The sequence below is a fragment of the Lampetra fluviatilis genome, chromosome 61 (genome assembly GCF_964198595.1).
Source record: "Lampetra fluviatilis chromosome 61, kcLamFluv1.1, whole genome shotgun sequence".
NCBI classification, from domain to species: domain Eukaryota; kingdom Metazoa; phylum Chordata; class Hyperoartia; order Petromyzontiformes; family Petromyzontidae; genus Lampetra; species Lampetra fluviatilis.
This window is the reverse complement of record NC_136335.1, coordinates 3,312,405-3,326,811: the sequence shown is the minus strand read 5'-3', so window position 1 is coordinate 3,326,811 and position 14,407 is coordinate 3,312,405. Positions and strand designations below refer to the sequence as shown.

General features: G+C 42.4%; 1 protein-coding gene across 2 annotated transcripts in view; it reads right to left on the bottom strand.

The window, feature by feature from the left end:
* Positions 1-14,407, bottom strand: part of IVNS1ABP (influenza virus NS1A binding protein) — a 65,786-nt gene that overhangs the window by 39,130 nt on the left and 12,249 nt on the right. The window contains exons 2-3 of one of the 2 annotated variants that reach the window (XM_078881517.1): positions 5,143-5,548; positions 2,058-2,186 (exon numbers count right to left, since the gene is read on the bottom strand). In XM_078881517.1, the coding sequence (XP_078737643.1) occupies positions 2,058-2,168 (111 nt within the window). In that variant the 5' untranslated portion in view covers positions 2,169-2,186; positions 5,143-5,548. The remainder of the gene's footprint in view (positions 1-2,057; positions 2,187-5,142; positions 5,549-14,407) is intronic. The other variant, XM_078881516.1, reaches the window with a different exon arrangement.

Here is a 14,407-nt window from a genome sequence, read left to right as displayed (position 1 = left end):
TAAATGTGACCGCATCTCCTGACGCTGTACAGAAACAGTGGGGATATTTACTTTAGCAGTCAGTCATAGGCAGGCAGAGGAAAAAGTATTGAGCGTCATCATACATACAATTGACTCCTACACCCTCAGAATTATACTCAAGAGATATACAAACCCTTAGGATTTACATAGACCCTTACACAACACAATGTGATTTAGATTTGTGTTTTTTTATCTACGTGGTTTTACCAAAAGACCCAAAGAATATGAATTCCTACAGTCACGAAACTTTAAGTCAAGATTTAACACAATGTGGAGTTAATTTAATTTTAATGTGACCCCATCTCAAGGCTGTACAAATACCGTCGGCATAGTTATTTTATAGCGGTAATTAGTCATAGGAAAAAGGGTAAAAAGTATTGAGATTGGACTTATAATAGATTTTAATAAAGGCCACTCGCATAGAAACTAATAGAATCACAATCTTTTAGACTGGAGAAATCTGAAGAGCTATGAAGCTCGTTTTCACCAATATCCAGTAGACTTACAGAGACCCATATATTCAGAGATCATGACAAAATAGACGTAGATTTATACAATAGCTAAATGCAACGGCATCAAGACTGGTGGGCACATTTTATAGAGGCAGTTAGTCACGGGCAGAGTAAAAAACAAGGTGAAAACGTCTTCTTGGTTCTTTCGGTAAAGTCACGTAGAAGGGAAGTAATAAAATAATAAAAATAAAACATAATTTAATAATTCTCACGACGTTTCGGCCACAACACAAGCAGCCGTCCTCAGGTGGCCGAAACGTCGTGAGAATTATTGTATTATGTTTTATTTTTATTATTTTATTACTTCCCTTCTACGTGACTTTACCGAAATAACCAAGAAGATGAATCCCTGCAGTCACGAAAGCTTTAAATCGAAATTTAAGGTGAAAACGATTATCAGAAAGTGCAGAAGCTTAAACACACAGCATTGCAGCTTTGGAGACTGAGGCACACTGCACCACCCAGCTGTGTCTTTCCCACAACCACATGGTACAGTCCCACAAGTTCACTGATCATACAAACAATGTACAGCCTCGGTGCGCAGGACACTCTCATCAGCAGCTGTTACGACATACGCAGAAGTTGCCTTTAACAAGTTAAAAACTAGGAATCATTAAACTATTTTTTTATTTTATTAAAACTACCAAGCAAGGCCCACCAAGCTATAGAGTTGTTTTTCAGAAGCGACCTGGCCACAAAATTATAGATCAACGAAGTTGCTTTATTACCACGTGAATATTTATCACAAATACTTTAAAAACGCATGTTGATTGTAAATGTGGAGGGCAAAACTGGAGGACCTGGACAAAAAAACCATGTGACTCTGGGGAGAACACGCAAACTCCAAATATACAGGCGTCAGGATCGAGATCGAACCCACGACCTCCTGTATACCAGGCGAGGGAGTTAACATCTCCTAGCCACCGTGATGCAAAGTTGAGCACCCTTTGGATGGCAAGTAGCTGTTGCAGTCTTAATTTATAATAATATTTTGCACTGAAAAACCAAGGAAAAAAAATCAGATCATGACTAAGAATTTAATGAAGAATCTTTTCATTGGTAAAATTGTGTTGTAATTTTCAAGACAAATGTATGAAATTGTGCATTAAAAAAAAGACACGATTTTTAAATGTCTGTTGCGCTTATAAAGTTGTCTGTTTATTTAATAGATTCATAAAGGTGTAGATTTTACATATGTGCTGCTGTATATTCCACAGATTAATAGCTCTACAAATGATGAAGATTCATAACACCATACACCCTACAAGATTCACACCACTCTACCTTATAAAGGAGGAATCATCATTACGTGACAGTCAAAACAATGTTTCATTCTCACAGCTGTAAAAATGTTGATAGAAACTAAAAAAAAAAAATCTTTTTTTATTTGACAGCTTTTGTTGCACAGATATTGGTGAACCCCAGGATCTCAAGCAGGGCTGGTTCAGCTCTCGCGGACCTCCGAGTGACCTGGCCACCACGTCACTCAGCCTACATCATGCTGCGAAAGTGTTTGATGCCCACCTGCAGCCGAACATCACAGAACTGTCCGCTCTTGCGCAGCGCGTTCAGCTTGGCGGCCGTGGAGGCCCAGAGGTGGTCGTCCTCGAATACAAAGCAGCCGTTTGCCATCATCGTCGATTGAAGGGAAATCTGTATGGGACAAAGTGAATTAAACATAATTGACATCAAAAGACAGGCCACTTGTATAGCCTACAAAGGCTGTTTGGTAAAGTTATGTTCCCGAGCGCCATTTACACACAAACATCCCTGCCGTGTAGCCTCAGACTTTTGGGGCAAGTGCTGTTAGCAAATAACGCCCCCCTACGGGATAAATGTGAAAAAGAGCTTTATAGCTCAGATTCCTCCAATATTGGCGAATGCAGAGCTAAGTAACGTGATCAGAGGGCAGTGCATATAATGCCATTGTTTTACTGTCACTCTACACCTCTATCACCGATGCTTCCTCCCTTTCACGAACATGTACCCACCAGCGTGAAGTAACGTAAAATAACCACGACCCACACGGTGCTTGGAGGCCCTCATCCAGCAGCAGTGCATGGACAAAAGGGTTAAACGCGTACTTTGCTGGCACCGAACGCAGAGTTGGTGTGGCCAGAACACCATCCTCAGCCACTTATCTCCCCAATGCCGATATTTAAACACTGCGCCAGCTGCTCATTCAACCTAGGGGAGGGCCAGGACGAGTTCAAGATTTCACTCACCAATGATGTTTAGCCGTGGCTGGAAATCACTCGGGTTGCCAGGTTCAAAGCGCAGAGTGCTAACCACCATGCTACCTCCCTATTTATCCATAAAACATTTCAAATACATGTAGGTCTCAGCAATGCACTTCATGGCTTATTGACACAACTGCTTTTTTAAAAAGATGCAAGCTGATAAAAATCTCAAAAGCCAGCGAGAGGGTTAAGAATTCTGTTCACACAACTCACGAGCATCCTGAGAGCACTGCATGTGTATTTTACCAAGTTCAAGGTTTGACAAAGCAAGTACTTTAAGGTCTTGAAAAAAAACACTCAAACACCCAAGAATTCCACTTAAAATCCCTTATGCATACAAGGCTAGGTGGCATTGTAATCAAAATGCTGAACTCTAACTATCATTGCTCCATACATTTCTTTATCAATCCACTGATGGATAAAGTCCACTCTCCCCAGGAATTTAGGTCATGGGGGCTATCTGATCATACTTCACCATCCTGGTCAATGTGGCCGTCCAACAGGGTGGGAATTGAACTTTGGCTGGCAGGTTCATAGAGCAATGAACGAATGATTGCACAGTCACGCGACACCCCATTATCATCTCTCTAGTCGATAAAATGAGCACCACTTTATGGAAAGTCAACAACGGTCATCTTGTGTATATACTAACTATGGAAAAGTGGAATTTCCATGACGGATTCAGTGTCCCCAAAGGAAATAAATTCAGCTCCCATGCTCATTTAAAACCGGGAGACAACTGTATTCACCTTAGCTAATAAGCAGATAGTCAAATATCTTAAAGACAATGCCATGAGTAATTTGAAGCCCTTCACAAAACTCAAGAGGATACAATGAGATAATGAGAACATCGGTGTAATTGTAGCATCTACTGACAGTCTGAACCAGACACAAAACAGGACAAAGTCCATTTAATGTCAATATACAATATTCTATGAAAGCGACTGAATTTTAAGGCGACGGAACTAAAAACCACGAGAATATTTACCGTCATAAAATAAGCTGAAATAAGTCCGTTAGAACGGTGGTCAGTTTTTAGATAGGATGTACACAACAGAATCCGATAATCCACGTTGATACGGTGGGGACCGCATCACGCATCCTGTAAAAATCTGCAGCTCGCCGCATAATTTGGGACAAAATAATCTGCAAATAAAAACGTTCATGCCAACGTAGTGCGCGGCAAATTTAATGGGAGAACGTGCCACGCGTTTCCATTAATCCACAGAAACACAGCAGATTTCAAGCAAAGCGCCAGAAACATACTAAATCTGCAATAAATTTTGCAGATTACAAAGTAACTTTTTTTTCTAAAAACCAAATGGTGCAAAATCTGCCATATGGGTCGGTCACTGTTAAAAGGATTTATTTTACACGTTTTAGATTTCATATCCAAGTCTAAGAAATGCAAAACTAATTTCTGCACCGCATCTAGGCAGATGCAAAGCGAAATTATAAAAACTGCTAAACTAAAAAGAAATCTAACCTCCCCATTTTCCCTGCAGCTCCACATTAAGCCGCCAGGCACCCCTACGAGTCACGGTTTGTGGCGTTCACCCCACCGGAGTGCCGTGCGATGAGATCTTCTCCCCAAATCAGTGAATTACAGCTATTTGCAAATTATTGGTTCACGGATGCTCGTATTTCTGCTGTATATTTGTATAGCGAAGCAGTGTCATGATGGTGGTAAGCAGAGGTGTGGACTCGAGTCATGTGACTTGGACTCGAGTCAGACTCGAGTCATGAATTTGATGACTTGCGACTCGATTTGGACTTGCATAACAATGACTTTGTCCCACCTCTGGTGGTAAGATTAAAGTTTATAATCTTAGGTGATCCATTTATTTAAGAAAGTCCAAGTCAACGCTCTTTTCTGAAGGGTACTGCATTGGTGTGATGATTGGTTAATTCCATTTAAAATCGCATTATACAGTGGAGTATTTGTTTAAAACCCCTATTGAGAGGTCTTTTATGCTAGGAGACATCTCCTTTACCAGTGGCAAAATATAGCAATAGGTTTTTACCCTTTTGGCGTCATCTGGTCCAACACTAATAGAGACTAGGCTCTAAGAAAAGCTGTCTCTCGGGTGTGGACCAATCAACTTCAAGGACAGTGCATATCATTATCAGAGTTGTTTCTTTTTGTTTGCATTTTGACTGCTTGTGTTGTGGTTATTGCAAACATGATGCCTTGCATAAAGGTGTCAGTTTTTGTACCAGTTCAAAGGGTAAAAACCTATTACTAGGACTTTTATGGTTTGATGTGGGGGTTGCTTTCCTTGGGTGGTTATGAAACACTTTATATCTGCCATATGCAAGTGCAAGCATCCAATCATATGGTGTTAACGCAAACGAAATTACATACGTACCAAGGGTGAACGGGCAGGTCTTGAAATGGAAAGAAGCCCTTCAAGTAGTCTCAAAGGTTTGTGCAAAACAATAAATAATTTAAGGAGTTAATATTTTTTGTCGTCAACCGAAGCTAAAAAAAAATGCTGTATATTGCAACTCTCTCAAATTAGAAGGCCAACTAACACCAGTTATTTTTAAATTTGGACAAATCTGTTGTTGTATGGCTTTGACAGCGAGTGGAAAATTATACAATAAGTCTTTAAGAGTCGAAATGGAAATCCTTGCAAGATTGTGCTCGTCTTGCAGATGGGTAGTGGAGTGGATGTACAATTATATATATAAAAAAAAGTAAATATGGAAGGGGATGATATGTAGAATGCTCCACCGAGGCTATAGATTCCTTGTACCACTGTCTGGTTTTGGCTGAAACACAAAAAGGAACAAAAAAACATTAAACTCACAGAATACAAATCAGACAATCTTTACGGTTCATTCTCCTGCTACGAATCATGGGCACACAAAACATTCCTTCCGCACAGCAGAGTTATCCAATACTTCTCAGAAAAATTTACAGCAATAAAGACTATCTGCAGAAAACCAGGCAAAGTGGCAAAGTTCCAACTTCATGAGCTTCCAAAAAACATACAAATGCTTTTCTTTTATATACAGATTTGAAATGAAAAACAGAAGACAGCGAATTATTAATAATTTAAAAGCGAATAGTAAACCGAAGGAAAAAAAGCATTAAAAAATCAATTATTTTAGATGAATCAATACATTTCGGGGTTGAGTGATGGTACAGGGTTACGATGTTACGCTGTAGACTCGGCAAACAGAGTTTAAATCCTGACCGTGGCTAAGATCAGTTGGCAGGTGGTTTCTGAACTGGTCCCTGTTCTTGCCGCGCGCGGTACCAACCCCACGTTGACCAGCCAGCGTGGCGAATTACTCTAAATATCCCCCATGACGAACACGGCATGGGTAGGCCTTCATCCAGCAGTGGATTGACAAAAGACACGCACATGTATTACCGTTAAAAAATATTTGGGGCTCCAAAATTGGAGAACATGGAACATTAAGTATTTTTGGTTGGGACAGACATGACACCGAAACCAAAAGTGTGTGTGAAGCCTGCTACCATGCTAGCTGCATATAAAACTATTTAAAAAGCATTATTTTGAAAACTAAAAGCTTATGGTGTTGCAGAGTGACGGTAAAAAAAACCTCCCTTTTTTCTATCCGCAAATATATTTTTTAGCCCACCAGACAATTGCCTACCCAAGGCCAATATTAATCAGCAGCATTTGTTTAAACACCCAAATCCTGCAGCAGTTTCTTGTAAATCCGGACATAAGAACACTGGTTGATAACATGAATGATGCAACATAAGGGGAACTGTTAGGCAGGAAATCACGTTTTCAGACTTGAGTGTGCTTCCACCAATGAGCCCCAACACTCAGAAAATCGAGGACAGTGAGCTGCCCACGTGACTCAGACAAGAGCCGAGCTGGCATTGCAGAGCCCTCAGCGATGTACAGCGATTCTTTGACGAGGGGCTCTCCACACCATGTCGGCCACGAGGGCTATATAACCATAATGCACCGCGGTAGGTCAGTCCGGGTTTGTCAAGGAAAGCAGGCAGCACAAATGAGAGAGTAGTCTACAATTATAAACAGCAAATGACTTTGCTGCAATGCCCTCTGTTGCCCACCACCCAGCCTAGCAGCCGGGCACTCATCCAAACGCATAGCCATGCTCAATCCTAGATTTAAAATTTTCGTGACTGCAAGGATCCACACTCTTTGGTTTTTTCGGTAAAGTCGCGTAAGGGGGGAAACAAGATAAAAATGAAAACTAAATTAAATCACGACGTTTCGGAAGCAACACAAGCCTCATCGGCTGTGACTGCTCCAGCAAAATTACTGTAGCGTATAAATATACCCTGTATAAAAAACTACGTGTCTCTAAATAGCTCGCTTTAAAAGCTACAGTAATTTTTGCTGGAGCAGTCACACCTGACGACGGAGGTTTGGTGTTGCTTCCGAAACGTCGTGATTTAATTTAGTTGTTTTCATCTACGTGACTTTACCGAAAAAAACAAAGAGTATGCTCAATCCCGCTTAGTTTCTGGGACAACCGCATATCAAAAAAATCTGTACCAGACAGTCAACATGGTGCAGACCGAGTGTGTGCTGCACGTTATAGGACAGATGAATAGTTAAAACATTCTTGTTGTTAAAAAACATAATGGGGGGGGGGGGGGTATAAAAAAACATGAAAAAGAAAACAGTGATCGAGTTGTAATGGTACCAACACCAACAATGTAAAAACCGCATTTATAACAAGATAAACAGTGTGCTCAACACAATAAACAATGACGACCACGCGCACTCAAGAGGACGGAAGGAGACCCCAAAGGCAAATGAAAACACTCGTTGATATGAAAAAAAAGAAAATGAAAACAGGTTTACACAGGACACAGCAAGCCACTGTTAACCGAACACACAAACCGTTCCTATTCACTTGGGTTGTTAAACGTCAATCATGAGCAATGGAGCGTACGAAATATGTACTGTACTGTTACACCAGTGACTCATTCTACCATGTTAAAAAGGAGGCACTTGCACAGTGGTTAGCCCACTGCACTAGGAACCAGTTCAATTCACGGCCACAGCAGAGATCAGTGGCAAGAGCTATTAGACCCAGTCCTACCCACCCAACACTGCTAACCAGGGGAGGTGAAAAAATTAACCCGTAAAAACTAAGTTTTTCACTATAAATCCTTTATATGCGTGGCATCGGTTTTATTTTATTATTCATTTCTGTTTTTCTTGAGTAAGAGTTTCATTTTTATCACATTGGTATTTTTAATTAAATAAGACATTTTTTTTCCTAAAAGTGGAAAATTTTGGAAAAAAATTTTCACGAAAAGAAATTGTCACGCACAACGAGTCTGTGTGCAAAATGTCAGCTCGATTGGATCACGGGAAGTGGGTTAAAAAACGACCGAAAGATTTGCACGGTCGTAAGCGCGCAAGCAAGCAAGTGAACATAATATAAAGGATTTAAAAATGGTAAAAAACCACTCATGACAAATAAGGGTGTGGGGGAGGCCTTTTTAGCCACTGGGTGGGAGTCAAAATGGCTTCACGTGAATGAGAAAAGCAACATTTACTTTATTCTTGGTTGTTTCGGTAAAGTCACGTAGAAGGAAAATAATAATTTAATATATAAAACAATATTGTTTTATATTTTAATTAATATTATTAATCAAAATAATTGTAATAATAAAATAATAAAAATATAACTATTGTTTTAAATATAAAAAATATTGTTTAATATTTTTATTATTTTATTATTTCCCTTCTACGCGACTTCACCGAAAGAACCGAGAATGAATCCCTGCAGTCACGAGAGCTTTAGAATCAACATTTACCTTGTGGCTTTAAACAATATTGCAGACGCAAATTAATAGTGTACAACTTCAGCCTTGAATAAGTATTGGAAACAAGCGATCAATTTTGTAAATATTTACTTCATTAGTGCGTGGCCGTTTGAGTACACATGCGGTATTTTATGCATAACCAAATGTTCAGTACAAGGCTAAAAACAAACACCATGTAAGAATGGCTTATGCATGTTAATGAATTGTGTTTTTTTTTGGTCTGTATGGTAGATCAAGCAAACCAGGAATATACGGAACATGTTCAGGTCTTGTCAATCCACTGCTGGACAAGGGCCTCCACACAGCATGCTGGTCAAGGGAGTTATTGGACAGTAATACTGGTAGGAACCTCCTGGTTACACCAGCCCACAGGGGATTATTGTGTCCGTTCGTCGTGCAGTGAGGGGCTGGGTGGGGAGAGGAGGGTGGGGAGGGACTGGGTTGGGAGGGTGGGGAGGGGAGGGTGGGGTGGGGGAGGGGCTGGTCACCCCGTGGTGCCCTTATAAAACTCAACGTTTAACCTACTCACGCCGGCTTGTGCCCGCCCTCACAGTCGGGCATATTTGCGGAATACACCACGCCGCCGTTGACCCTGGCCATTGACCGAGCAACCCAACGTTCCTACCAGCTCCCTCCGCAGGAGGAATGTGTTTCACCATCCTGGTAAGCGTGTAGGCCAGGGGTTGGTGTGGCAACCTGCGGCTCCGGACCCGCATGCGGCTCTTCACAATGACCGCTTTGTGACATTAATAATTATCAAGGACCACCGTCCCCGTATTAAAATCACATGCATTGGCGGCTCTTGAAACATTGAGGGGGGTTTTTTTTTACTGAAAAATGGCTCTTCTTGTTGTTTTGGTTGCAGACCCCCTGGTGTAGAAGAATTAATGTAAAAACATTCACCTAGAAAACAAATACATGGCAGATGCGCCGTGTTCCGCTACCCACCAGAGATAGCCTTTACCAACACCGTCATACAGTGGTACATGTAACGAAAATAAGGATGTATTGACCTAGGATTTAAATGGGAGGCAAATGCTAACCACACACACAGAATTGTCTACGCTAAGAATAGCTCATTTAAGATTCACGCAAATGTATGCAAATATGCCCTCTAGGCTGGAGGTCGGAACAATACCGTAAAAGATAAACGGTACACATAACAATACAGGGCACAACAGGCAAACAGTGCAGGCAGTTCAAGTGACAAAAGAGGAAACCATACGTCTGAAAAACACCACACACACGGTAACAATGGACGCAGAACCGGGCACAAAGGAGAACACACTACAAAATAGAATTACATCTCAAATCACAGACCACAACCCTGAATTGTGACAATTCATTGAAGCGTGGTGGGGGGGGGGGTCGTGAATCATTACATGCTTAATAATACAGTACACATGTCCAGTCTATTGTCAATCCAAGAATGGATTAGAGCCTCCCCCTCCTATGCCACATCAGTCATGGGGGATTATTTGCCCCGACTTGATCGTGGTCAGGGCGAGTTGATGAAGGCAGGGGAGCACAGATGAGTACAGCACAATAATGTGTTGTTATTTTTTGTTGCAGAGTCTTCTGCGCCTCACTGTTGCCTCGCAGCCGAAAAAACAGTTCTGCAGACAGCGATTACCCATCCAAGCACTATCCGGGAACCAAACCAGCTTAGCTACACGGGATGTCCGATGAGATTGGTTCGCATTTGGAGCAATTTGGTGAGAGGCAATTTATAGTAAAGTATAACGTCGCATATCCGACTCTCACACACATTCACCCAAAACAATTCTCAGCCTCGTATGCAGCGCGGTAAACCGTGCGTGCGTCAACTGGCATTTTCACAAATCATAAAAATTTCTTAAAAACGCATAACAACGTATTCTTAACCCTTGCGTACATTTTGCTTACTTCAAAAGCACGGCGAAGAATTGTCGCGTGCGGACCCCGCTCGGATTTCCAGCAGCGCGTAAAAACGCGTGGTGTAGCCGTCATTGTCGAGGCGTTCACACATTGTGTCATCCGCAGTGTTCGCCACCCACCATATTGCAGGCCAAAACACACGTCTATTCCTGCTTCTTTCCTTACACTCCTCCAACTGGGAATTCCCTCACATATAACCCCCCCCCCCACCAAAGTTCTTAAGACCCTACTCAATTAAAGAAATGTGTTAACTAAATCAAATTAAAACTTTGAGTGCCATTTGTTGTCGACCGCGTTTGTGCCCTTTGGCCCTTTGTGCCCGCGTTTAGCAATTGTGTTCGTCCAATGTTATCCTGCCGTTTCACAAATCTGCCTAGATACATCAGGTCACCAGCAAGCCGGGCATGCGGCGTTGTACCGGGCCACTCGGTCATTCAATTCAAAGTGTGCACACAAAACACGATGTCGATTCTCGAACGTCTAAAGAAAGTGTCAACATCTTTGTTTGCTATTTACAAGGCAGGATTTAGAGCCGACAGCTAAAAACCAACCCCCACTGGCTCCCCCTTTTCTACTGTCGCCTGCAATTTTTTTCCTTCCAATGTCACGTGGAAAAGGGTGTTGGCTGCATGGGATTTCCCAAGGGACAGAGGCAAAGAGCCGAATTAATGCACGAACTAGCAGAGTTGGCAGGCTATCGTAGGCACACGGCACCGGTTATTATTAGTTGCAGATACTCTGCGGTAATTACTTATATTAGTCATGCGACGGGGAGGCCGAAATGTGGAGGGTATTTTTTTTTAAGCCAATTATCCAATTGAAAGGAAAAATTGTGGATATTGTAAAACGCATATAGTGGAATATGGTAAACTAGAAGCTGCATAAATGTAATCATGTTCACCTCGAATTGCTCACGCAAATTCTGATTGTAAAAATCATCCTAGACGATGGAATAGAGTTCAGTACACCAATCTTGATTTGACGGTAAAGTAGGCTCGGGCAGTACACATCGCTCCAGGGAAAATGGCCAGTGGTGCAGACTAATGATGGGAGTGGCTGCCAAAGGAGGAAAATGCCCAAGACGATGCACTCCCCTCCCCCCCATGGAGATGGAGTTACGAATTCCAATCATGTCCAGGGGCTAGATGTATAATTGCATTGCAGGACTGTGTGAAGGTTGGTAGCTTGGGGAGGCATTCACCCAGCAGTGGACAGATCACAGCTAATGACGAATCATTACATAACCAGTTCATAACCAATTTTAGCACTCCTTACTATTTTCAGAAATCTGTCATCACGGCCATTGCCGCTGATGCGACCACACCTCCACCATTGCTTCTTTCCATTTACTAATAATCTAGATCAACTCAAAATGCTAGTTTAGCTTCAGCTGTCACCTAGTCATTTTACTGCACAAGTCGACTGCAATAGCAACATTGAAATAGCATATAAACAAGTATGCACATGTGTACACATTGTTGGATCTGTGCGCCAATGTTTGGAATACGTGGCAAAGGCAGGTATTAAAAAACACGTAAATCGGGAAGAGGCTTTTTTCCATTTGTTAGACAAGATTGGTGGAACAAACGTGCAGGACGGAGGCCGATAGGATATGAAAATTAGGAGGCAGGGAATATAAGGGTGATAGTAAAGTGGTGTAAAGGGACGCAGGAGTAGGTTGTTATGAAAGAGACATTTGCAGAAATAAGACGAGCAGGATACCAACACAAAGATCCCCCGTATAGCCTTAACAGACTGTAGGGGCAAGTGCTGTTAGCGAGCACCTATGAAGGCCGGAACGGTACACGAGGGGGTAGGTGGCCAGCACCACGCCCGACCGCCTTTGTCTCCCCAGTGGCGATGTTTACACACTGCACGAGGTACTCATTTCAGGCCGAGTCGACCTAGGGGAGGCCCAGGACCGGTTCAGATAATCGTCACCCGTGAGCGGGAATCGAATCCGGGATGCCGGGTTCATAGCGCAGCGCGCTAACCGCTGCACCACCGCTCTCAAGGACAGCTACATTGAGGTTGACGACCAATGGGTAGACCTAACGTGGTGGTCATGAAACTGTAAATTTGGTTCTACGGACATCTCGACTATGCAACAAGTGGAAGTAGTAAAATCGGTGATCACAAAAGCGGTCCCCGAAGGTCAGTTGGTAAATTTGCAAAAGCTACCAGGAACTTTCATCAGCAATAGAATCTTTATTTAGACTGGAGGAATCCGAAGAGCTAGGAAGCTCTTTTCCACACATATCCAGCAGAGGCGGGTCAAGGCATAAGGAATGAGGCAATGGGTGAGGTGTGGTGGTGGCATCAGGAGAACTTGTCTGTAAATATCTCTCGAATTTGACTGCATAAAATGTAGCCCAAGCGAGACCAAATGAATTCTGCAAGCTTATGCGATCACCAGGCTGTATACATCCAACGTTTCAGGCCAGGAATGTTTCCCTCATCCACTTTGTGTAGATTCAGCCCATTGTGTCTGCATACCACAATTCAGCGGTTACGCAGTGTAGAATTCGTCAGCTCGACACATCACAAGTCTAGCATCGCCAACTCGAGGCCGACCACTCCCCCCGTCCTCCATGCCGGGATTTTTGCAGTGATGCAGATGCTGCCGCCTTTGCCACAACGCAGCGTTAAATAAAAGCCCTGCGCAAATCGGCTTTAGCGGCTCACGAGTGTGCCCTGTGCCCACGGTGGGCTTTAAACTAATCAGGCAGATTTACACGTGTGCAGCTATGGGGCTACGCTGCACACGATTGGTTTTCATGAAAACGCCAAGTGGGTTTCTCTTCAGCACAATGTCACCTAGTGGGGGTCCCGGTCACGCGAAAAGCAGACAGGGAAAAACAAATCTAAACAAATAAAATAACACCGCATGTGTTCTAAGAATGATGTAATCTAGCCTTAGGGGCAGGTCATTATTTGTCTTTCCCTCCATTACCCACGTGTGATTCAATTAATTGTCATGGGTTTGAAAGAAGAAAAAAAGATTCGATTCAAAAATAGATTCGTGGTTCCTTCTGTCCCGGTCATTTCATGAACAAAAACGTAATACACATATGTATGAACTTAAAATATATAACATAAATAAATACCGCATTGAGAGTGTCCAAATGTATTTTAATAAATTTAACTTCACGAGCATCTTGGCCGAAAGCCTATGTCTACTGGCCTATAGATGCACCTCAGATTAGCATGGTTTGGCTACATAGGGTGCGCAATAGACGTTCAACGTACATACATACGAAGATAGCTCAGTATTTCATCGAAGATTATGGCAAGACACTCAGAAGTTGGCACTAGAATGTGGCAGGAATTTTTTTGTAAATGTAATGAGGAAGAGGAAGTTGTGATGGATGGGATGTGTGCATGATGCAGGAGGCCAGGTTATTCACAGGTATTGGAGTGGCCAACCTAATGTCATCAGACAAGGGGAAGACCTAAAACCAAGATGGTAGTGTTGATGAGATGGTTGGCATGTCTTTCAAGGACCTCTCCTGTGGTCTCATCACCACCACAGCCTGTTGAGGTTTTCCCTTTGTTACACAGATGACATGTCCTTCAAGAACCTGTCTTACGGTGTAACAAAGGGAAGACACCTCAAGCCACATGATGGTGGTAAGGAGACTGTAAAAAGGTTTCTTTGAAATTTGGTCTCAACTGTACAAGTGGAAGAATTTAGCAGAGGGAAGGAAGCGATGGCAGTGTGCGATAGCCAATATGACCTCTTGACTTAAAAATTCTGTTGTAGTCATAGATTTTAAATCTACCAAATTGCAGCACCACACAATTTCAGGCGCTGGGAAAAAAGCCCACACAATTCATGGTACTGTAATTCTGTTGTGGCACACTGAAAAGGATGGAAAATTACAAGTGGTTAAGCCATGAGCAAAACCTGTAAGAATTCT